At 58.7% G+C, this 23861-nt stretch overlaps 1 protein-coding gene and 1 non-coding gene across 3 annotated transcripts in view; both read left to right on the forward strand.

Moving 5' to 3' along the window:
• Positions 1-226: 226 nt before the first annotated feature.
• The window catches only part of KCNIP2 (potassium voltage-gated channel interacting protein 2), a 127494-nt gene continuing 103859 nt past the window's right edge, over positions 227-23861 (forward strand). For both annotated transcript variants that reach the window (XM_030570432.1, XM_030570434.1), the window contains exon 1: positions 227-332. In XM_030570432.1, coding sequence (XP_030426292.1) covers positions 260-332 — 73 coding nt within the window. In that variant the 5' untranslated portion in view covers positions 227-259. The remainder of the gene's footprint in view (positions 333-23861) is intronic.
• LOC115655667 lies at positions 11845-11947 on the forward strand. The gene has a single exon (XR_004001454.1). It is a non-coding gene; the product is annotated as a U6 spliceosomal RNA (small nuclear RNA).

Raw genomic sequence — 23861 nt, forward strand, 5'->3', positions numbered from 1 at the left:
ATAACCCCTGCCTCCTACCGCCCCCCAGCAGCCCCCTCTCCCCCGAGCAGCCCCATAACCCCTACCCCCCCATCCCGCAGCCCCCCAGTTCTCCCCCATCCCTGAGCTCCCCCCACCCCCGCCGCCTCGCCCAGCCGGAGCGGAGGAGACCCGGAGCAGGGGGCGGGGGTGCGCCCGGCCCCCTCCCCTCCTGCCCGCCCGCCCGCCGCTAGAGCGGGGCCGCCCGGCTCGGTCCCAGCCCCGCGGCGGTCTCGGCAGGATGCGGAGCCGGGGCAGGAAGGAGAGTCTGGCCGAGTCCAGGGACCTGGACGGCTCCTACGACCAGCTGACGGGTGAGTCCTGCCCGGCCGGGGGGGGGAAGGTGCAGCATCCGCTTAGCAGCACGGTGCGGGGCGCAGCCGGGTCTCCAGCCCCAGCCTGCCCCGGCCAGCAGGACCCTTCCCTCCCCCAGCCCCGGCCTGCCCCCGGGACCCCTCCCCATCTCTGTGTCTTTGTCCTGCAAAAAGTTTCTCTAAGAGAAGGGGGGACCCTGCCCGGGGGGCTCTGCTCCCACGACCATGGGGAGCGATTGCAGGTGGGGATGGGAGGACGTTTCTGGTTCCACATGATGCGTCCTGAAGTTAAGCCTGGAAAATAGGCTAGTGACAGAGGTGTGTGTGCACGCGTGTGTGCCTGTGTGCGTGTGTTCACGTGTGCGTGTGTGCACGCGTGCTTGTGCACATGTGCAAGGGGCGATTCCCAGGTGGCTGGGTCTGTGCGAGTGGGGGAGTCGTTTGCCGGTGGCACCCTTGGGGCTGGGGAAGGGCCAGTGGCCTGGCGGTGCCCGGAGACCTTCCGGCTGCTATGGGGCTGGCCAGAAGGGTTCTTCCCCAAATCCCTGTGCAGCGAAGCCAGGGCACTGCACTAGCTGGACCCTGTCTTCCTCCCAGAGAAGGGGGCTCTGCCCCAGGGTGAAAGGGCCCTGTCCTGCTGCTGCCAGGTTGGCGGAAAATCAGGTGGCTAAGGCACGTTGGGCAGAGCTGCTGCTGGCATTGCTCCTTAAGCCATCCTTCATTCCTCCGCATGCCCTCCCTGTGTCTGCGCAGAGCCGCCTGCACATGGAACGTCCCTGGGGGAGCAAGTGCCCCCTAGACCTGACTCCATTCCGGGCGGGACTCCAGTGACATTCCACCAGGGAGGGATTTTCCCCTTGCTCTGTACTGCTCTTCCTGCCCCACTGCCAGGCCCCCAGGTCCCTCCAGCCTTTCCCGTTGCATCCGGGGCAGCGAGGGAATTCCCCTCCTCTGGCAGGAACCTGGCTATCCCCGCTCTGCCCACGTGGGTTTTGTGCAGGGGTGGTGTTGGCAGCACACGGCGCGGTTTCCCCAAGGAGCTGGCTGTCCGCCCTGCCAGGTGCTCTCTGCCTTCCTCCAGAGACAGGGGTGTTGTTTTCAGGTGCCCAGCGGTGCAGCCCCCCTGGGCTGGGTATACGCTATTCCTCTTCAGAGCCCAGATCAGCTTGGCAGCGCGTGCCACCTGCTCTGCACAGGGCTAGATGCCGACACAAGGTGCAGGGCACGAGAGTCGGGCCCCAGGTGAAGCTGCAGTCCACAGGGGCCCAGGATAGCTGCCATTCCGTTGACACTGGGGGCTCAGATTTAAACACAGCCGCTCCCCAGGAATCCGGAGTACGGACGAGCGCCCGTCTGATGAATTCCATTGTGCCAGGGCCTTGCGGCACGTTTGCTCCTTAGGAAGGCTGGTCCTGTGATGAAGATGCTAGACTGGGCGGCAGGAGCTCTGGGTTCATGTGCCCCCTGTGTGATGGACGATTTCTCTGGGCCTTGATTGTCCCCTCTGTGAAATGGGATTAATGCTCCTGACCTACTTCCTGGGATGGCTGTGGAGATGAATCAATTTATACCAAATAATGGTCAGATCCTGGGGCAAGGGCGTCATCCACGTACGTAGCTAGCTAGATCCCTGTTATGTGCCTTTTCCTGCCATGCAGGGGGGTGAACTTCAGGCCTTGACTGTGAGTTTCCAGAGGCCTGTGGGAGTTAAGCCTCGCCCCACCCCCCAGGTTTGCTGAGCAGTGTTGTGCGTGTGGGGAGAGCGGCTTTGCTGGCGGAGAGATGCTGAAAGGAAGATATTTTTGAGCCATGTAGGAACCTGAAACCCACACAACTTTCAGCTTCTCTGGGAACTTCACAGTGTCCGTATGGATTTAAATCAAACCTCAGTTAAAAATAAACTCAGATCTCTCGCGTGCTGAGACCTTTCCCTGGGACTTGGCTGTGAGCAAGTCACTGTACCAGAGCCTTGACTGGAATAACTCTGTAGTCCAGACAACATCTTCCAGCCAGACCTTAGTGTTTCCAGAAGCCCCACAACCCCGCCACCCCCGGGAAGCCAGGCAGTATCATTATCCCAGTGTTGTGAGGGGGAAACTGAGGCACAGAGCGGGGAAGTGACTGTCCCCAGGCCGTGTTTCACGACTGCTAATGAGAATGCAGTTCCAGCTTTAACTTAGAGTTGGCTGCTGTGTGCTGAGCCCTGCGACAGGCCTGCCTTTTCCCCCCAACTCCCCTCCATCAGCCTATGAAACTGGGTTCAAAGACTGAAGCCGCATTTCGTGGTGAACTTTGCTCCTTAAAACATCAGCAAAGAGAAGCTGCTTTATGCTGGGACAGGGTAAATATGGCGCAGACAAAGCTGTTCAGTTCAGCCTTCCCATGCATCTGCTTTCTACTGCTGCCCCAGGGCAGCTTGGAAACGCCCCTTCTTTGCAACCTTGCTCACTCATCCAGTAACCAGTCTCTGCTCTGAGCGAGTGGTTAGTTTGCTCGGTGGAGTGGTGCCGTCCCAGGTCAGACCATTGCCTTTCCACCCTTTCACTGCCCCTGTGATTCTGCAGGGCTCGCTGCTGTGGGTTTATTCCCTAGGCCAACAGTAGCATTTGGTCCAAGTCACATGGTTTAGATGGACAGCAGAGTCCCCAGGAGAGAGCATGGTGTGTGCATCTCCGCTGGATCATCCTGGATCCACTCGGCCTCCCCAACACACAGCTGCCTCTGCAGACGGCAAGTTGGTAGAAATGTAAAGGTGCAGAACACGGAGGAAGTTGCTAAGGCCCAAGAAGACGGGGGCTTATGTGGCCTCGTGTAATCGACAGCTGTAGTGGAGGGTGGGGGGGACCCAGTTCAAACCCAGTTCAGTGTAGCCTGTACCTGATCACATCCCTGCACTGGGGGCTAAAGCCTGGTACCGTCCAGGCTCTAACCCAGCTGTGGGGACATGGGAAGTGCCCGGGCTGGGTTAGCGAGTAGGTGGGGCCTCCAGTGTCACCGTGAGGTTAGCTGATCCCTGGGGTTGGATGGGCTGCACCATGGGTGTTTAAAAACCAACGTGCTTCGGATTCATGAGTCAGCAGGTCTAGTCTAGGGCTTGACTGCTCTGCCCTCTTTACGGCTCTTCGTCCTTCGCCCAGGCCCCCTCGAGAGGTGACCCGGGGGTGCCTCCTGCCAGCCGCAGCGACTGGCACCGTTTACTTGGAAAGGCTTCAGAGCCTGTGTGCTGCACCAGCTGAAACAGCCCGTGGACAGCACCTCCTCTGCCTGCTGCCTCTGGAGCAATAGCCAGCACCTGGCACTGGGAGTGCCCCCTGCCCCCAGGGAGCGAACGGTGTGGCACTCACAGGGTGGAAGAGCTTGCTGCCCACCCCAGCCCTGGCTGCATCCCCCTAAAGCTGGCTAACCTGCCCCCTTTGAGATCGCAGGGGGGAGGTTTCTCCATCCCTGCCGCTCTGTGGCGAGGAGGGGGCACTGTGCTGTGCAGAGAGTGGAATCTCATTGTGCCCGCAGCAGCGGGTCATTGATTTTGAATTTAAAGAGCTTATGAAAATTGCTCTGTATAGACAGCACAGAGCAAAGCCTGGATGCTCTCTCCTTTGCAGCGAGCCTCTGCCCGCCTTAACCCTCTGCGCCCCAGCAGCCATGCACAAGCCAGCCCAGGGCCCAGGTGTGCGAGCGGGTGCACCTGTGTGTGTGGTGTGTGCTGGGGATGTGAGCGCACACTGTGCTTGCTGGGCATGGGTATGGGGGTGTGTGTCTAGGCAGGCTCTGTATGTCTGAGTGGGTCGCGTGTGGGGGGGGGGGGCGTATGAGACATTTAATGAAAACAGTCCTTTTCTGGGATGTTTAGATGATGCTAGCAGCAAATAAAAGCCATCCATAACCTACAGCCCTGCTGGGAACAGGAGCAATTGCTCTGCAGGCTGACCACGCTGGTGTTGAGGGAATCTCTTTGAACATGGCCCATGGCTGGGGAGAAATGTGATCCGAGCACTGGGAGTGCTGCTGGGCCCGCACTGCCTTGGGACAGGAAAGGTGTGTCCTTCTCCCTGTCACACCCATATCCCTTCAGGGAAGCTACAGCTTCTCCTGGATGCTCCATTTCTAGGGCTAGAACGGCCCAGCAGAATGGATCTTATTCACAGAATGTCAGGGTTGGAAGACGCCTCAGGAGGTATCTAGTCCTACCCCCTCCTCAAAGCGGGGCCAATCCCCAGACAGATTTTTGCCCCAGATCCCCAAATGGCTCCCTCAGGGATTGAACTCACAACCCTGGATTTAGCAGGCCAATGCTCAAACCACTGAGCTGTCCCTGCTGGGCCTTGTCCCTGTTTGGTCCCAGTGGAGTATCCCACATGTGGGCTGTGAACGTGGCTTTTCCCCTGCAGCACCACTCTTGGTCTGCGCACTGATTTGTGGTTCTGGGGCAGACGGGTGTGCTCCCACACACCACCCCCAGACTTTCAGGAGGTTCCCGTCACTGTTAGTAGGCAACACTCCCCCTCCTTCAGGCAGATCCCTAACCCCAGTGTCCTGAGCTCCAGTGGCCATTAAAATTCCCTTGTTCCCTTTCACACAGATCAGGGAATTCGCTCCAGTGTCTTGGGAAATTCCAGCTCTGGTACCTACATTCTACCTCCTGTGGGTTTGATGGGGGACCTTCTCCTCCATCTCCTTTGCTACCAGCTGTTGGCATGCTGCAGGCATTGAGCGGCTATTGGGTTCCACCCCAGAGGCAGCTGCATTGGAGTGGTTGATGAGCACTTGCCAGAGAAACAGCCTGCAGAGTGGTTTGGGATCCTTCTGGCCCTATAAAAACATACAGTTCTTTCCCTCTGTACCCGGGACAGATACAGAGACTCAGTTAAATCTTAGCACTTCTGCCCATCACCTAGTGGGAACGAAAAGTGTGGTTAGTAACGGTGCAATGTCTGGCCCGGGTCTCAGCGCCCACAGAGGTGTTGTTTAAAAAAAAACTAGTTCTTCCAGTATGAGACAAAACTGAAGGCTAAGGTGGCGCTCCCCAGAGCCCCCCTGGAAATGTTTATGAGCAGAGGAGCTGGGATAATTGGGTTTGTGCTAGGAATGCTAACCACGCATCTCTCACACATGAGTTATAGGTTAGTCTCTAATATAAGACAAAAACAAATATGCCCCCTTGTAGGCTGCAAGGTATTTTCTGCAAACACACACCCGGGTTTGAGGCAGATGTCATCCCAGACCTGGCTCATTTGTTCATCACTCTAGTCTTACCAATTGGTAGCAACCTTCTGGCTAAGCATGTTGCTGGGGGCCTCACGGTAGCAGAGGTAATAAACTCAGATTCTCCTCTAAAGAAAAATCTCCACTAGCTGTTAGCAGTATAGGGCTTCTGACAGACAGTGGAGTAATTCTATCCTCTAAAGACTGCTCATGGACGGGCCGGGGGCACATTCACACACTAGCCAGTTCACAATGCTGTTTTTTCCACCTCTCCTCTAGCTAGAGGAACCTCATCAGCGGACAGGGGGAGAATCGTCTTGTGGATATCACCCCTTTAAGGATCCTCTGGGCTTCATTGCAAACCACGGGCCAATGCCTGTGCCCATGGCCCGACCATATTCCAAAGGCCCAGATTAGATAATCAACGAATCACATCAGTAGGGCTCTGCCTCTGGTTGAGTGGAGAGAGCTGGGTATTCTTCTGTACTTAGCTGTTGATTTGCTGTGTGATGCGTTATCTGTGCCTCAGTTTCCCAGTTTGTAATGTGGGGGTGCTTTCAGCCCAGGATCCCAAAGGCGCTAGCAAAGCAGCAACATGGCTTGATGAATGGGCCCCCCCCAGGCAAGAATAACAAAAAGAGAGACAGGGGGCCAGTTGTGTGTGTGGCGAAGTGTGGCATGTGAGCATGCACGTGTGTGGGCGTGGGAGGGGTGGTCTGCCTGTGGCAGGGTGTGTGCTGTGGGGTGCGTGTCTGGTGGTGTGTGTGTGTGCGTGCGCGCATAGCAGGGTGTTGGATGCATGGGGTGTGTGTGCATGCGTGGTGGTTGATGGGAGAGCTCTGCCAAACACCCCCATCGCTGCATCCCAGAGGAGAGCAGTGGCTGGGGGAGGGGGCTGCTTTGACCCCACTGGTTGCAGATGGAATCTCCCCCAGGGTTGCTCCATGTGGGGTCCTTGGCTAAGTGAGCCTCCTCCATTCCAGCAGGCTGGAGGCTTTCCTGTGCTCAGGGGCAGAGCCCTGTCCAGAGATCAGGCTGGCCGGGCACACGCTCATCTGGGTTGCACAGCAGGCAGCAGCTCCATGGTGGGGCAGGTTCAGGGGCAGGTTGGGAAGTTAGCGCCAGAGGGGGGCCGGGTCCCTGCAGCATCCAGGGAGTAGATGGGGTCGGGCAGCTTGTCTGAAATGCACAAAAATGAACCCCCCGTTTCTTGTCTGGACGCTTTAGGGGCAGTGTTCAAATCTCCCTGAGTGCATTGCTCAGGGTTATCCCTGCCCCTCTGCCCGCGGGACTCTGCTTCTCAACCCTTGGAACGGCCCCACCAGGATCGTTGGCAGGGCTGGAACCCGGCTGGAACCCGCACCACAGCCCCGGCCTCCTGCTGCTGTCATGAAGGGAATGACTCCACTAGCGCGGAGCAGTAGTAGGCTGTTATCCTGTGGGGGAGCAGCTGCTAGGAGGGGAAGCAACATGCACTGGGACTCCCTGTTCACTCTGGGATCTGTTCAAGCCCTGCCCTGCCTGACTAAACCCCTCTGTGGCTTTGCACCAGGCAGCATCCCAGGCTGCTTCCTGCTCTCCTCTGGGGCTGCACGGCTGTGAACGAGAATAGAACGTGTCCTGCTACCTCCCTGCCCGCCTCCCTCCTCTCCTCCAGCCCTCGCCTCCCCAGCACTGGCGCAAGAGCCTTCTCCTCTGCAGCTGCCTCCTTGAATCGCCTGCCCTGCAGCCTCCCTGTCCCTGTGACTCTTCTCTCTCCGCTGTTCTGTCGCCCCTGGGGGACCCCACTCGTTTGGTCTGTTAGACACAGTTGTGCGCCATTCTCAGGGTGGGGCCCAGGGCACTGAGAGGCAGCCCCTGGCTGCGCGTTTAGGACAGACCCTGGCGGGTGCTGAGCAGGAAGCAGAGAAATCCCCACGCAAAGCGCTGTGCCCTAAAGGGATGCTGCACCTTTGGAAAGGGGATGGGGCTAACGCTGCCAGAACGTCTCCCCACTGCCTGCTGCCTCCCCTCGCCTTGCACCGGTTTCTGTAGCTCTCCCCACTTTGCTGTCCTGGCTTGGTCACACCCATTCGGAGCCAGTTGGTTGCGTCCCACTGGGACATCTGATGGCGCTTTTCTTTGTTTGTTTCCTCCTGACTGAGGCCAGAAGCTGGCGGGGACCAGAGGTGTCCACAGGCCGGGGCCTGGGCTTCTCAGCCCCACGGGGAGGAGGGGCCGGGAGGGTTGTGCAGGGTTTGGTTTATTCCTGGATTCTGCCTCAAGGCACTCGGCAGACGCCAAGGCAGCTGGGCCCGTGCTAGGGAGCCAGCGAGGAGCGCGTGTAGCCGGCTCGTTCCTCACAATTGGCGCAGGTAGAATGAACTTGGCTTCATTACTGGGAAACTGCCTGTGTCAGCAGCTGAACGGGGAGGGTCCTGGAGGGGCCCTGCCTGCGGCCGGATTTGATTTTTCAGGGTGACGTTTCCTTCCTCCGGAGGGTGAGGCTTGAGGCGAGTCTGTCTGGTTCCTGCCCTCCGCCGGGCAGAGGCAGGCGGGAGGCTGAGTGAGGCCAGGCTGGTTTCTTTGGTCGTTGCAGTTGAAATATCTGATGTTGCAAACACTGGTGCGTGGCCCATGGGCACAGTGACTTCAAGCGAGGTGCCCTAATGGAGTGGGGATGGGGGTTGCTGGTAACCCCTCCGCCCCCGGGCCTGTGTGAGGAGCCCAGATCTGCGTGCTTGGCTCTGTGTGTGGTGAGGATCACAGAACGCGGCGTGGGAGCGTTGGAGGCCTGTGGTTAGCGTGCTGGCAGTCGGCTTGGCCTCGAATCCAACTGCTCTTCCAATGACGTGAGCGGTCTGGGCTCAGTGGCCTAACACTCCTGCTGCCCAAGTGATGGGATAGAAGGGGGGGTGTGGGTTGGGAGCGAGGGGCACCGGCAGAGCTGTGCGGAGCAGGGCTGGGCTAGCAGGGGCTGCAGGTTGAGAGTGAGGGGCACCAGCAGAGCTGTGTGTTTGGGGGAGCCCAGGGCTGGGATAGCAGGGGCTGCGGGTTGGGAGTGAGGGGCACCGGCAGAGCTGTGTGTTTGGGGGAGCCCAGGGCTGGGCTAGCAGGGGCTGCGGGTTGGGAGTGAGGGGCACCGGCAGAGCTGTGTGTTTGGGGGAGCCCAGGGCTGGGATAGCAGGGGCTGCGGGTTGGGAGTGAGGGGCACCGGCAGAGCTGTGCGGAGCAGGGCTGGGTTAGCAGGGGCTGCGGGTTGGGAGTGAGGGGCACCGGCAGAGCTGTGTGTTTGGGGGAGCCCAGGGCTGGGATAGCAGGGGCTGCGGGTTGGGAGTGAGGGGCACCGGCAGAGCTGTGTGTTTGGGGGAGCCCAGGGCTGGGATAGCAGGGGCTGCGGGTTGGGAGTGAGGGGCACCGGCAGAGCTGAGTTTGGGGACTCACTTGCACAGAGCTTCCCCTTCATCACTGGAACACAAAATTCATGCAGAAATAAAGGGAAAAAGCCCCCAAAAGGCATCGGATTCTTTCAGCCTCAGCTTTGCTGCGTGACTCCGGGATCCAGCTCCCTCCATTTGGTCCTCTGTCAAGAAGTGGAGCTGTGCTGTCAGTATTCCCACTCCTCTCCAGTTACCCAGAGAGACTGGGGCTTTATGGTATTTGCATCCCCAACTTGTGTTCAAACCATTCCATCAGCTACCATGTCAGGGCGAGTCTCAGTACAACCTGGGCGCGGCTGTAAGCCCCCCTCCCCAGGGTATCCATGTGAAACAGCAATTCTGACACAATGGGTTTGACTTAGCAGATGAGCGAGTGTCTCCACTGGCAAGGTGTGAACACTGCTGCCTGAAGCCCCGAGGAGATGCAGCTGCACCAGCTCCCTCTGGCCTCCCTCTTTCCTTCAGTGCCTGTGTGGGCCATACTGGGTGATATGGCCCTGCGGAGAGGGCGGAGCTTGTGGAGCAGGTTCTGTGCCATCTGTCAGAGGGGAAAGCAGCCACATTCCCTGAATGAGACCAGATGATGCTATAATCCCAGGGGTGGGGTGCATGTGGGTGATAGGAGAGAGCCCCCCTTCCCCTGGCTGCCTCTGTTCATTAGTGGTACTTTCATTAGGGGAAGTGGTTTGGTTTAAGATAAATTGCTGCGCTCGGGAGATGATGAATCCATCTGCCGGCCGGTTGCTGGGACAATCCGTGGGGGTGGGGGGTGGGGAGGTGTTCCAGACCCTGCACTTTAATCACATGAGTTAGCCATATGACTTTTCTATAACCCGCCCCCCCACCCCACCCCCTGTCCCGTGCTGCGGCAGGAGAAGGGCTGTGGCGCTCAGAACCCCCAGCATGGACCCTGGACCCCGCAGGGAGTTCTGTCCGCCCACCGCTCCTCCCGCTCGGGAAACGCTGGCTGAGTCTGTGAAGGGTCATGAACCTCGAGGGCAGGGATGGGCCCAGCTCCCCTGCCAGCTCTAGGGGCACCGTGGGTCTGGATCTCTCCCTGCGTCCATGTGAACCAGTTGGTGGCTTTGAACCCACTTGTGGCTTCTTAGTGACTCTTAATTCCTTGCACTGGATTCATTCCCTTGGAGGGGGCAGGCATGAGGGTCACAAGACAGAGCCCTACCAAGTGGGATGTAGGAAAGGGTTAATCATGGGCATCTCCCCATGCTGACCCTGCTGCTCCCTGCCATGGAGAAGTCCCTTCAGATTCCCCTCCGGCCCGGTGTGGCTGTTACCCCTTCCCCTGCCGTCCTGGACCAGGTCATTCTCTGGGTTGTTGAGCTTGTCATGTGAATGGTGACAAATCGCTTTCTTCGAACACTGAACAAGGAACTCTAGTAGAATAAGGAAAGCAGCTTCCATAAAGCAATCTCGGCGTCATTGTGGCTCATTCTCTGGAAACATCTGGTCAGTGTGCAGCAGCCGTCAGAGACGCCACCGGGAACCATAGGAAAGGGATAGACAAGAAGACAGAAACTCTCATAATGCCGCTCTAGAAATCCATGGTACGGCCACACCTGGATACTGCTCGCAGAGCTGGTCGCCGCCTCTCAAAACAAAGAAGAATATTAGAATTAAAAAAGGTGCAAAGAAAAGCAATGAAAATGCTGAGGGGATGGAGCAGCTTCCGTAGGAGGAGAGATTAATACGGCTGGGGCTGTTCAGCTTGGCAAAGAGACGACTAAGGGGGGATAGGATCGAGGGCTATAAAATCATGAGTGGTGTGGAGCAAGTGAACAGGAAAGTGTTATTTACCCTTCTCGTAACACAAGAACCAGGGGTCACCCTATGTCACGGAGTCCCCGGGTGATGCTCTGGAACTGCTCCCCACCAAATCAGTCAGGACTTTGGGGAGCCTCCTCTCCCTTGGAGCAGACTTGTTCAGGGCAAGAAGCTCACACGGCTTCACCTCCTGGGTCTCTCCTTGGAGCATTCAGCATCCTCTGCCCCTCCATGCGCTTCCCACAGCGAGTCCACCCCAGCGGGGTCCTGGGGAAGCCACAGGGTCCTGCACCCCCACTTTGCAGTCAGACGTGACTCTCAGCCAGCCAGTAAAACAGAGGTTTATTCGATGACAGGAACAGGGTCTAAAACAGAGCTTGTAGGTACAGAGACCCGGACCCCTCAGCCGGGTCCATTCTGGGGGTCAGTGAGCCAGACCCCCCACGTCTGCCCTCAGCCAGCTCCAGCCTAACAACCCCTCCCACCCCTCCTCTCTCCTCAGCCCCTTTCCCGGGCCAGGAGGTCACCTGATCCCTTTGTCTCCAACACCTTCAGCTGGCACCTTTGCAGAGGAGGGGCCCAGGCCATCAGTTGCTAGGAGACAGAGGGTCAGGCATTTAGGTGCACTGGCCCTTGCTCTGCCAGATACTTAAGAACTGCCATGGGGACACTGAGGCACCAACACAGTATTCAGAGAAAACATTAAGAACATTCCCAGTTCGTCACACCCTATGACATTAATAGGCAGCAGGTTTAAAACAAAAGGAAGTATTTCTTCACCCAACACACAGTCTGTCATGGAGTGTGGGGGAGTCAGGGCCCTGCACCCCGGCTTCCTGCGATTCGCCAGGACTCTCAGCCAGCCAGTAAAGCAGCAGGTTTATTTGGATGACAGGACACAGTCCAAGACAGGTCTTGCAGGTACAGACAACAGGATCCCCCACAATTAGGTCCATCTTGGGGTCCCAGGGGCACCACAGCCCCATTGGGGGGTCAGAGCCCCATCTGGGATCCCCTCCATTACACCAGCCAGCTCCTGAAACTCTCCCTTCCCCCAGCCTTTGTTCAGCTTCCCGGGCAGAGGTGTCCCCTGGCCTCTAACCCCTTCCTTGCTTTGGCAGCACATTTACTAAAATTGGAATGATACAGAGAAGATTAGCGTGGCCCCTGCGCAAGGATGACACGCAAATTCGTGAAGCGTTCCACAAGGGGAGGGATGGCTCTGTCTGCCTGAGCTTTTAAGTAAATGTGCCCTTTGCTTCAAATTAAAATGCATCGGCGCAGCCCGCGAGAGCGGCTCCCGAAGGAGTTTGCCCTGCAGGAGCAGAGCTCCAAGCAGTGAGGGGGCGAGCTCACGCGCAGGGTTGCTGCACTCTGCAATGTGCCCTGACTGGGGAATGGGTAGAGCCAGCGTCAGCATTAGCAGGCGTTCGTGTTGTCTGTCCTGGCACCACTGCTATGATCTGGAGGGGTTGGTTACCGTTGTGAATACACACGTGTGTGCACACTCTTGCACCAATGCAAGCCCCCGTGTGCACACTGATTTGGGGTTGAGTGGTTTATTTTGTTCCTAATTTCCTTCAGCTAAACTGCTCTAAGCCCCATTCAGCCAGCAATCAGAGTGTCCCCACGGCCACTGACTAAATCAGTTTGAAACTATCTCATTGAACGGGAGCGGCTCTGTGTATGGACGAGGCCTCAGCCATGTGTTGTGGAGCATGGGCAGGCCAGCGTGCGATACCAGAGCCGTGCAACGTCTCGTGCTAGCAAGGCGTCCCAGCTTTGCTGTGGGAGAGATCCTCCTTCCAGTCTCACACAGGGCCAGCTTTAGGCCGATTCGCCCGATTCTTCGGAATCGGGCTGCATGCCAGGGCCCCCACCAGGGCCCCACACCTTAGGCACCTTTAAAAATTTTTTTTTTACTCACCTGGCGGTGGTCCGCTCCGGGTCTTCAGTGGCATTTCGGCGGTGGTGGGTCCGCTCCGGGGGTCTTTGGCAGCATTTCAGCGGCAGGGGATCCGCTGCGGGGGTCTTCAGCGGCATTTTGGTGTGTGTGTGGGGTTCTTCGGTGCCACGGAAGACCTGGAATGGACCCCCTACTGCCGAAGCCCTGGACTGCTGCCGGGTATTTGAATTGGGCCTTGCAGTTAATAAAGCCGGCCTTGGTCTCACACATCACCAGAGCGGTTTACCACTACCAGGACGGGGTGTCGTTGCTAATGTCACCTGCTGGGGGCACCCTCGGCCATGAACCTGCTGGGGTGGAGGCGGGGACATCAGAGGATGCACTGCAGTGCCTTCCCCTTGGACGTATCCAGTGCGTCTGGCTGCACAGTAGCCGAGATCCCTGGGTTGTGCTGCGAGCATGAATCAAGCAGGGGAGTGACCCTCTTGGGTGCATGAGGGGATCGTGACCCGCAGGGCCCGGCTGTGGAGTGCGGCTCGTCTCTGCAATTCGAGCAGGCTTTGCTGTGGACACCCCGTGGCCTGGCTCAGAGCAAGGACAAACTGCTGGCTCTGGTGTGGATGGTTCTCAGCGTGGCAGGGAAAGACCAGGGTGTTTGGGGAGGCGGGAGGCAAGGTGGGAGCTGTGGTGACCCCTGGAAGAGTCCCCAGCTCAGTACCACAGAGATGAGGCCCAACGCTGTGCGGTCCCGCTGAGGAGGGCAGCTGCAGCCCGGCTGTGCGTGTGCGCATGTGCGTGTGCGCGTGTGCATCGGGGTTGTCTGTGCACTCTGTGCAGAGGGTTCTCTGCCGCTAGTGCCAGCCTGACACTTTCCTTCTGGAGCCGATCGCAGTGATGCTGCAGGGACAGTATCTTCCCAGAGATGGATGGGCTTGGCTGAGACCGTGACGGATTGGACACCTCTGCCGGCCTGAGCTGTTCCAGCCATTGAATACATGATGGCTGCTGCAGATTTTCTCTACTCTATCACCCACATTTACAGCTCCCCGTGCCCCAGGCCTCTGCTTAGCACCCCTCTGCCTACTGGGGGGTGTCACGGTGCCCCCGGGCGATGCTCTGGAACTGCTCCCCACCAAGCCAGTCAGGACTTTGGGGAGCCTCCTCTCCCTTGGAGCAGACTTGTTCAGGGCAAGAAGCTCACACGGCTTCACCTCCTGGGTCTCTCCTTGGAGCATTCAGCATCCTCTGCCCCTCCGTGCGCTTCCCACAGTAAGGCCGCCCCGGCGGGGTCCTGGGGAAGCCACAGGGTCCTGCACCCCACTTCGCAGTCAGACGTGACTCTCAGCCAGCCAGTAACACAGAGGTTTATTCGATGACAGGAACAGGGTCTAAAACAGAGCTTGTAGATACAGAGAGCCGGACCCCTCGGCCGGGTCCATTCTGGGGGGGCAGTGAGCCAGACCCCCATGTCTGCACTTCACTCCTCGTCCCCAGCCAGCTCCAGACTGACACCCCCTCCAGCCCCTCTTTTCCGCTCAGCCCCTTTCCCGGGCCAGGAGGTCACCTGATCTCTTTGTTCTCCCACACCTTTAGCATCCCCTTGCCGGGGGGAAGGGCCTGGCCATTAGTTGCCAGGCAACAGAGGGTTGGCCAGAAACTGAGGCACCCCCACAGTATTTAGAGGAAACATTAAGAACAGTCCCACTCCGTCACAGGGGGACAGCTCACCAGTCTGGCAATGGGGCACCCATCACCTGGCTTCTCCTGGCTGGCTCTGGAGCAATGCTCTGGCTGCCCCCTGGTCCTTTACCCCACTCCCCCGCATACTCACTTAGATACAGAATTAGGAATGGCGTCTCCTGCTCACCTTCGGCCCTAGTGAAGTATTAAGGGGACATGCAGTGACCTGGAAAGGGAGCTAATATCTTTACACACAGTTGACCTGTGGAACTCACTGCCACCAGATGTAATGGAGGCCAAGGGTTTAGCAGGATTTGAAAGAGACTGGACCGTTACAGATCGTGGGACCAGCCAGAGCCATTAAAGCAAAGCTTACAAAAGCCACATGTTTTGCAAGGGCTGTGAACCCCATCTTCCTCCAGGCAGGAACCCCAGTCTCTGCTGCACACCTGTGGATAGCTCAACCCAGAATGGTTGGCTGCAAGGTGTCTTGCTGTTTCCCTGCAGCAGTTGGGCTGTGGCTGCTGTCCGAGCAGGGAAGGCCGCTGGGCCGGAGGGACCGTGTCTGGGTCAGGCTTGGCAATTCCCACATCAGCAATGAGCCAATGTGGGGCAGAGCTGGTCAAACGCCAGCCTTGAGCCAGGGGAGGTTTATTAGTGACTGACAGGGGCAGGGGCACAAACAGCCCTGGGGAATCGGCACAGACCAGGCCAGGCAGCGTTTTCCAGGGGCACGGCCTGGGGGTGGGGTTGGGGGGTGGGAGAGGCCCATCCTTGGCTCACTCTGCCCCCAGAGAGCTTTCCCCAACCAGCTTCCCATGCTACTGCCTCTGCTCAGTGGCTGCTAGGACGGAGCCTTCCCGCTAGCTCCTGCCCTTCCCCCAGTAGGAGGTGGGGGCAGATGGCCCCTGGAGCAGCTTGGCCAGGAGCCCAGATCTGACCCCCACCTCAGGGGACTGAGCTGGAGGAGTCCTGCCCGGCTGCTGCCTCCCTCCAGGGGCAGGGGGGTAACGCCCCCTCACTCCCAGTCACCCAGCCCATGGCCCAGCTGAGCTCAGCGTTGGGACCTCTTGCCCACAGCTGTCCTGAGCGCCCCGGGTCTCCTACTCAGACCCCCCAGCTCCAGCACGGTTCGACTGGACGTGCAGCCCTGCCTAGCCTGGCAGGGAGCAGCCGTCTCCGCAGCGCAGCAGGAGGGCAGAGGGCAAGTGCTCCAGCCACCTCTGAGCTCTGCACAGCTCCAGCATGGCCACTGATCAAGAGCTCATGCTCCCAGCGGGCCGGGCAGCGCGTCTGGGGACCCCCCGGGGCTGGACAGGTCTGTTCCCCTGGTTCCTCCAGGCCATCAGTCTGTGTCTAAGTGACACAAGAGCTGCTCCGGTTACCCACGTTCCTCTCTAACGAGATCCGAGGGCTGAGCCGCTGCTCCAGGCCCATTTGGATAATTGCTTCTCTCTAAATTAAATTGTTAAAAGTGGCTTTGCCAAGAGAAAGTCCTTCAATGCATTTAAAGGGAATAATCCAGCCGGCCCCTCATCTCACATGGGCTGCCTCCCTCCGCCTAGCCATGGCTTGGGGAAGCCCCTTGCGCTGTCCCACACCCAGCATGGCCCTGGCTGCAGGTCTTCAGGGCACTTTGCTGGCGGGTCCCGGACCGGAAGGACCCCGTCACCAAATTATGGCCAAAGCGGGGGCCCCCCACCGCCGAAGACCCCAGGCCACCTGAATCCTCCGGGCGGCCCTGCCTCCTCCGCCCCGTTGGTTTGGGCACACTCGTCTCTCGGGGGCGGGGGGTGATCCTGCCCCGAGTGCCCGGTGCCTGGGCATCGCCATGGTAAGGCTGTGTCCATTAGTGGCCAGATCCCCCTCAGTTAATCCCCCCCTTGCTGCCGCTCCCTCCTCAGCCGGATATTAATTTAAGATGCTGCAATTGGAGAGAAGGCGTCTAAGAGGATTGGGGCTGGGAGCGAGAGGATTTAATGAAGGGAGGGCAGCTGCTCTGATGTCACCAGCGGGGCTGTGTGCTTTGAGACCCCGGGCAGCACAGGACGGCCTAGCGGGAGCGGGCACATGGACAGGTGCCCCCGGGGCCCTGTGTCCAGGCTGTGCTGCCCTGCTCCACTTAGGTGCTTTTGCTGTCCCCGTCCCGACCTGCAAGCAGATGAATGTCGGGGTTTCGCTCACTCTGGCTGATCTGTGACAATGGGGCCATGTTGCTTTCAGGCCTGGGGGCAGGTGATTAGACCCTTCCCAGGCCAGTGGTGGGGAGGGGGCTCTGGGCTCCAGCTTTCAACAAGGCCCCCGCATGCGGGATCGGAGCCTGGGCCCACAGGCGTGGCTGGGCACTGGCGCTCTGGGCAGCCTGCCCTGCAAACTGCTGCCAGGGAGCAGGTGGCGAGCTCAGGATGGGGAGTTCAGGGGGACTAGGAGCTGTGACTTGTGCCCGTTCGGCTGGTAGCGGGTTTGCCCGCCTGGCTACCCAGGCAAGCAGCACCCGGCACTGTGTAAATCAGCAACTCTTCAATGCTGGAAGGATAAAGCCAAAGGTGCTGCAGAGCCGCTGTACTGCAGGGCCCCTTGGCACCTGAGGGGCCGCAGCCCTAGCTGCGTGCTGCTCCTGCCCCATCACTCGCCCACCAGGGCAGGGATCTGTGTCCCCCGCTGCAGCGGCTAAGGCTGGTTCAGGAACAAGAGTGGGAAGGGGGGGCCGCCTGTCTCCGACACAGATGCTTTAGTGGGGAGGGGGACCTAGGACCCCGCCTGGCTGGACTCACTGTAGGAAGTGCACGGAGGGGCAGAGGATGCTGAATGCTCCAAGGAGAGACCCAGGAGGTGAAGCCGTGTGAGCTTCTTGCCCTGGAGCCAGTCTGCTCACAGAGAGGAGACTTCACCAGAGTCCTGCCTGGCTTCGTAGGGAGCAGTTCCAGAGCATCGCCGGGGGACTCCGTGATAATGCTCTCTGACGGTCACCATCGCAGGGACATTTTCACTAGGTTCTGTTGTTGTTACAAAATGCACCATTAAAGTCATTTGTTCCGTATGGCTGATGTCAGGTGTGCAGTGCAGAATGACAGAGTAATATTTGGCTGACTTCAGATCTGCCACAATCTTCTGTTTGACTTTTGTTGCCAGTAACTGTGTGATCTCATTTAGAATTGTTTTTCCAAGGTAGTGGGGCGTGTACATTTCCTGGGTGGTGACTCTTCTTAGATGCTCCTGGAGTACAGCATCAAACTCAGCCATCAGCTCCACAATTCTAAGGAAGTTTCCATTGTTTGGCACATACAGCTGATCTGAAGTGCCAGGCAGTGCTAGGCTTTGGGTAGCAAGCACTCTCACCATGGCTGTCATAACATTTTTTCCCAGATCTGGACCTTAGCGTCCAAAATATGGGTGTTAGTATGAAAACCTCCAAGTTAGTTACCAGCTTGGACCTGGTAATTGCTGCCACTAGCCAGGAATTATACAGTGCCTGGCTCACTGTGGTCTCCCCAAAACCTTCCCTAGGGGACCCCAAGACTCAGGTTCCTTGAGTCTCACAACAAAGGGGAATAAAACATTTCCCTTCCCCCTCCTCCCCTACAGGTGTTCCCTCCCTGGGTTCCTGGAGAGATATACAGAAGCAAGCTCCGTGAATCTAAACAAAGGGATTCTACCCTCCCTGTTTCAAGTCATGGGAACACAAGTACCGAGAGATCTAATCTCTCTTCCCCCTCACCCAGAGGGTATGCAAAGTCAGGCTTAGTAAATCTAACACAAAGAGATTTTCCCCCTGACGTCTTCCTCCCACCAATTCCCTGGTGAGCTGCAGACTCAATTCCCTGAAGTCCCCACTAAAGAAAAAGTCCATCAGGTCTTAAAAAGAAAGCTTTATATAAAAAGAATGAAAAAGGACATAAAATATAGTCTCTTTATCAAGGTGACAATATACAGGGTCAATTGCTTAAAGAAAATGAATAAACAGCCTTATTCAGAAAGAATACACTCCAGCAACTACACACATGTAAATACAAAAAAACAATATAAACCTATTGTCTTACTATCCTTGTACTTACAACTTGGAAACAGAAGATTAGAAAGCCTGAAGATAGAAAAATCACTCTCAGAGCCGAGAGGGCACAGACCCAAGACAAAGAACAACGAACTCACACCCAAAACTTCCCTCCACCCAGATTTGAAAAAGTCTTGTTTCCTGATTGGTCCTCTGGTCAGGTGTTTGGTTCCCTGTGTTAACCCTTTACAGGTAAAAGAACATTAACCCTTAGCTATCTGTTTATGACAATGGCAATGAGTCTTTTCAGAACATTTTGCCAGTAAAGAGACTCTGATGCAATCTTCTTTTGATGCTGATCATCTATGGTGGCCTTTAACCTTAGTCTCATCTCAAGCTCTTTCCACCTATGGAATGCTCTCTGGTGATTTGCTGCCTTCTCATGGCATGCCAGATTTCTAGCCAGACTTTCCAGTCCTTTGTTCCTGTAGAACCCAATGTGGCTGGAACATGAGACTGGAAGAGTTTGCAACAAAAACATTATGCAGCATTCTGGGTTTTGAGTACATAAGCCAGGGCCTCTCCACTTTCACCATTGGGGATTTCACTCCAGTAATGTATTGGATGGAAACTTCTATTTTCATTGTCTTTGGGGAACATGAAGTTTTTCACTTGCCATGGCCCATGCAGTACAAGGAACTCCCTCAGGCTACTGCTCAAGTGGGTCCACAGTCCTGGATCATCTACACTGAAGGAACTAAACTCAGCAGCAGCTGTTTCTTGCGCCTCCACCACACTCTTCTCTGATCTACACTTTTCTTCAGGAATGTGCATGGTTACATCCATTGGAGATGGAGATATGGATGCTGCGGTAGCTGCCAGGTCACCTGCACTCTGACTGGAAGATCAGGCATCTCCTCAGCACTCACATCCTCACTGGGGCTGGAAGGCTCACCATGAACATTTGTGTCTGTGTATCTCAGGAGAGCTCCTTCCTGCTTAGATAGAAAAGCCTCCTTTGCTTGCTTTCTTTTTCTGAATGCTGCCCCAGAGGGGAGTTTTCTTCTTTCACTCATGACTGCTGTGCTGTGCCAGCTAAAGTGACACTCAACTGAAGGGGACAAATGAGCAGGCTGGTAGCAGGGCCTGAGTGAGGGAAGATATCAGCGTCTTAAGGGCCTAACTGGCTCCTACTACTTCAGTTGACTCCTGTTCTCCTCAAGTGGGTTCAGGGAAGCAGCAGGAACCAGGAAGCTCCCTGAGAAGCTGGTGGGAATCAGTCCAGGCTCCTGGGGGTGCTCGAGAGGTACATAAGAGACTCCCCCTCTCTCTCCCTGCAGCTCCTGCTGCTTTCTGTTATTCCCTCTCACCGTTTCTCCTGCCTGCCTGTTATAGCTCTTGTGCCGTCCTTCCTCCAGCACAGCCCTCCACCATCGCTGTGCATCTCGAGCAGGGAGAATACATATGCACCAGCAGCAGACACAGTTTTCTGCACCTCCGTGCAGCCTGGCACCTGAGGAAGCTGCCTCAGTTTGCCTCATGGTCAGGCCAGCCCTGGAAGTGGAGGCACCTTCCGAAACACTCCCCCCCATCCCTGCGGGCTGTCACATGCCATCAGCTGGGCACATCTGTGACCCTGCATCCCCACTCACAACATTGACATTTAAATGATTGGGCCGGGCAGCCAAGTTCATCCCTCGCTGAGGGGAAGGGGGCAGTTCCCAGCCCTCCAAGCAATTGCCCCAGGCTCTCTGCATCTGTTACACGGGTTATGTCTGCCTGGGTGTTGGGAGCCCCCCAGCCCAGGTCCGCTGGCTCTGGGGCGCTGAATCTAGCTGTGTAGCCCCTGGGGCTCGGGCTCTCACGCCTGGGTTGGGAGCTTGCAAAGCTGAGCCACCTCTACCCAGCTGATTGTCGTGCTCCACGAGGCTGTGGGCCAGGGCTCCCAGGTGCAGGCAGACATACCCCCTTGCCCCAGGACACAGGTGCGATGAAAGCTGAGAGTCCGGAGAACGAGCCCCGTTGGTGTGCTGGGTGGGGAGCACCGGCGGCTGGGTGTCGTGGACAAGCAGGGGGTCGGTGCCGGGAGGTGGAGAACCATAGCACGGCTCCTGGCGCGTCGGCAGGAGAGTCTCGCCATTGGTTCCACAGCTGCCAATAAGCCAGTGGTGCGGCTGCTGCTGCTGTCGTTGGTCCCCTTTGGAGTGGGGGTCCCTGGGATGTCACCCTGGTCCCAGAGACAAATCAAGGAGCGCGCTCCGCGGAGCTCCCCTTCCCACTGCGCCTGGAGCTGGTCTGTAGCGCATTGCTCTGCACTGACGGTTCGGGTTGAACCTGCCATCCCCACGCTGGCTCAGAGGGCGCTGGGCTGGGCCGCAGGCCGGGATGGCTGCTCACAAGCTGGCAGGGAAAGCCCTGGTTGGAGCCCGCTTACATCCGTGGGTAGCAACCTCCCCATCCCCAGGCATGACACCTCTTCTGTGGGGGGGGGCTCCAGGCCAGGGGGGGGCTCTGCCTCGGGGCTCTCCCCAGGGAGGTGTGTGCCAGGCTGGGGGGGGGCTCTGCCTCGGGGCTCTCCCCGGGGAGGTGTGTGCCAGGCTGGGGGGGCTCTGCCTCGGGGCTCTCCCCGGGGAGGTGTGTGCCAGGCCAGGGGGGGCTCTGCCTCGGGGCTCTCCCCAGGGAGGTATGTGCCAGGCCGGGGGGGGCTCTGCCTCGGGGCTCTCCCCGGGGAGGTGTGTGCCAGGTGGGGGGGCTCTGCCTCGGGGCTCTCCCCGGGGAGGTGGGTTCCAGGCCGGGGGGGGGCTCTGCCTCGGGGCTCTCCCCGGGGAGGTGGGTTCCAGGCCGGGGGGGGCTCTGCCTCGGGGCTCTCCCCGGGGAGGTGTTGCCAGGCCAGGGGGGGCTCTGCCTCGGGGCTCTCCCCAGGGAGGTGTGTGCCAGGCGGGGGGGGGCTCTGCCTCGGGGCTCTCCCCGGGGAGGTGTGTGCCAGGCCGGGGGGGGCTCTGCCTCGGGGCTCTCCCCAGGGAGGTGTGTGCCAGGCGGGGGGGGGCTCTGCCTCGGGGCTCTCCCCGGGGAGGTGTGTGCCAGGCCGGGGGGGGCTCTGCCTCGGGGCTCTCCCCGGGGAGGTGTGTGCCAGGCTGGGGGGGGCTCTGCCTCGGGGCTCTCCCCGGGGAGGTGTGTGCCAGGCCGGGGGGGGCTCTGCCTCGGGGCTCTCCCCGGGGAGGTGTGTGCCAGGCTGGGGGGGGCTCTGCCTCGGGGCTCTCCCCAGGGAGGTGTGTGCCAGGCTGGGGGGGGCTCTGCCTCGGGGCTGTCCCCAGGGAGGTGTGTGCCAGGCTGGGGGGGGGGCTCTGCCTCGGGGCTCTCCCCAGGGAGGTGTGTGCCAGGTCGGGGGGGGGGCTCTGCCTCGCTCTCCCCGGGGAGGTGTGTGAGGCTGCCTTGCCGGGCCCCTCGATCTCTCTCGCCTGCGCGGTGCCTGCCAGTTGCTGCCAGCAGCCAGAGCTCCAGCACCAGGTGGGCAGCAGGGCTCCTGGGCGCACACTGACCCTCTCACCCGCCTGGGAGGCCCAGGCCTGTCCCAGGGAGCGCAGGGAAGTCCCATCTGGTTAGTCACTGTTTGTTTTCTCTGTAGCCCGCCATGCATTAATTATACGCCTCGCTTTCGCTTTCGGGATAATCAGTCTTTCTTTTTCTCATTGGTTAATTAAATAACTGGCTGGAAGTGAGGGGCCATTAGCACTTCATTAGCCGGAATTAATCACCTGGGTAGAGCTGGGAAGTGAGAGCTGCAGGAGGAAGGGGGTCTCCCCCGGGTTTTCTGCCTCTGAATGAAAATACAGGGCTGAGAATTCAGCAGGGGCTTTGCCAGGGGACGGAGAGCCCACAGCAGGGCCTGGTTAGTGACCCATGTGTGCTCCGCATCAGCCGCTTGGCCGCACGCACCAGCCACGGAGGGTGACAAGATGTCCCAATTTTATAGGGACAGTCCCGATTTTTGGGTCTTTTTCTTATAGAGGCTCCTATTACCCTCCACTCCCTGTCCTGACTGTTCACACTTGCTGTCTGGTCACCCTACAGCCAGGGCTTGTCGGGCAAGAAGCTGAGGAAATTTCCCTCCATCGTGGCTAGGATGGGGAGTAGCAGGGGGAGAAACATCTGAGACCTTCAGCTAGGTGGGGCGAAGGAAGAGGAGGCACTGGGGTAGCCCAGGTGCAGGGAGCCGGGAGCTGGGGTGGGGCGTTGGGCTGGATCATGCCACGGGGCCGGAGGGCGTAAAGGGTGGGAGGCATCAGAGCTGCTCCCAGCTCTCCTTGTGGAGTGGGTGGGCAGCCCCAGGGCCAGAGCACGGGGCCCTGCTGCATGCGCATACACTGGGGGTCCCTGCCAGGACAGCAGCGTGCTTTGTGGGAACAGCCGAGCATGGGCAGCCTCCCCCCAGCTGGAGGGCACTGTGCCCTGCCGCATCCACCCGGGATGGCACCGCCTGATGAAAAGCACCTTTTCTCCTAGTGCAGACAAGGCTGCTTGCCTGGGAGCTGTCCCAAGCGGTGCCCTTTAGCGAGAGCTAACTGAGCCCCAGCCCTGGCAGGGGGCAGGGTAGGGATCTGTAAGGACAGCCTGGCCCTGGCCCTGGCCCCCTCCTCTTGCTGCAGCCCAAGGAGAACCCCCCCCGGCAGATGCTGGCCATGCTGTGCTGGGCACAAGAGGGTGGCACCCGCAGACTGCCCTGGTTCCATTGGTAACCTCTGTGCTGTCTGGGTTCCCCTGCCCCCCACCCCTCCTTTGCCCTCGCCCTCTGGCATGCAGCCAGTAACAGAGCGTCCCGCGGGATCCGGGGGCGTGAGACTGAGTCTGCCTATTGCTCCACCCTTTGCAGCAGTGTTTGCCCCCCACTGGATTTGCCACCATTGCGCCTTGTGCAGCTGTGCAGCTTTCCCTCAGCTCTTCCCATGCCGGCACCCGGTCCTGCTGCCGAGCCCAACGCTCCACAGGCAGAACCAAAGAGCAGCCCGAGCACCGCAGCCCTCCTGACGAGAAGCACTGGAAACACCAGAGGAGCTGCCAGCGCTCAGGTGGTTTGGTTAATCCTGAGATGCATCTGGTTCTTCTGGCTGCTTCTCCAGGGCTCTGGGAGCCGGAATCATGGATGGGGACCCCACTGTGCTAGGTGCTGTACAAACACAGAGAAAAGAGGTTCCCCCCCAGGGGCCTGATAATCTAGACCACATCTGGAGACAGACAGGGGGTGTGTGTGTGAGTAGGGGGGGAACAAAAGGAAATTACGAGAAGCTGCTGGCTGACCTGCATGGCTGTGATCTCTTCTACCGCTGGCCTGCGGGAGCAGATTGCCCCGGGCGCCGGAGCTTGGCCCAGGTCAGTGATCCTGGGAATGTAGAGGACACGCAGCTAAGTTCACGTGTCTCCCGCCTGCACGGGAGTGCTGGAGACGGGCCCGGGGGGATCTGGAAGTAGTTCTTGCCGATGGTAGGCTGGTGCCAATTACAGCCAAGTGCCTCGTTCCGTGGCAGCGCTGGCGAATCCTGCTCGCAATCAGG

This window comes from Gopherus evgoodei, chromosome 7 (genome assembly GCF_007399415.2).
Source record: "Gopherus evgoodei ecotype Sinaloan lineage chromosome 7, rGopEvg1_v1.p, whole genome shotgun sequence".
NCBI lineage: Eukaryota > Metazoa > Chordata > Testudines > Testudinidae > Gopherus > Gopherus evgoodei.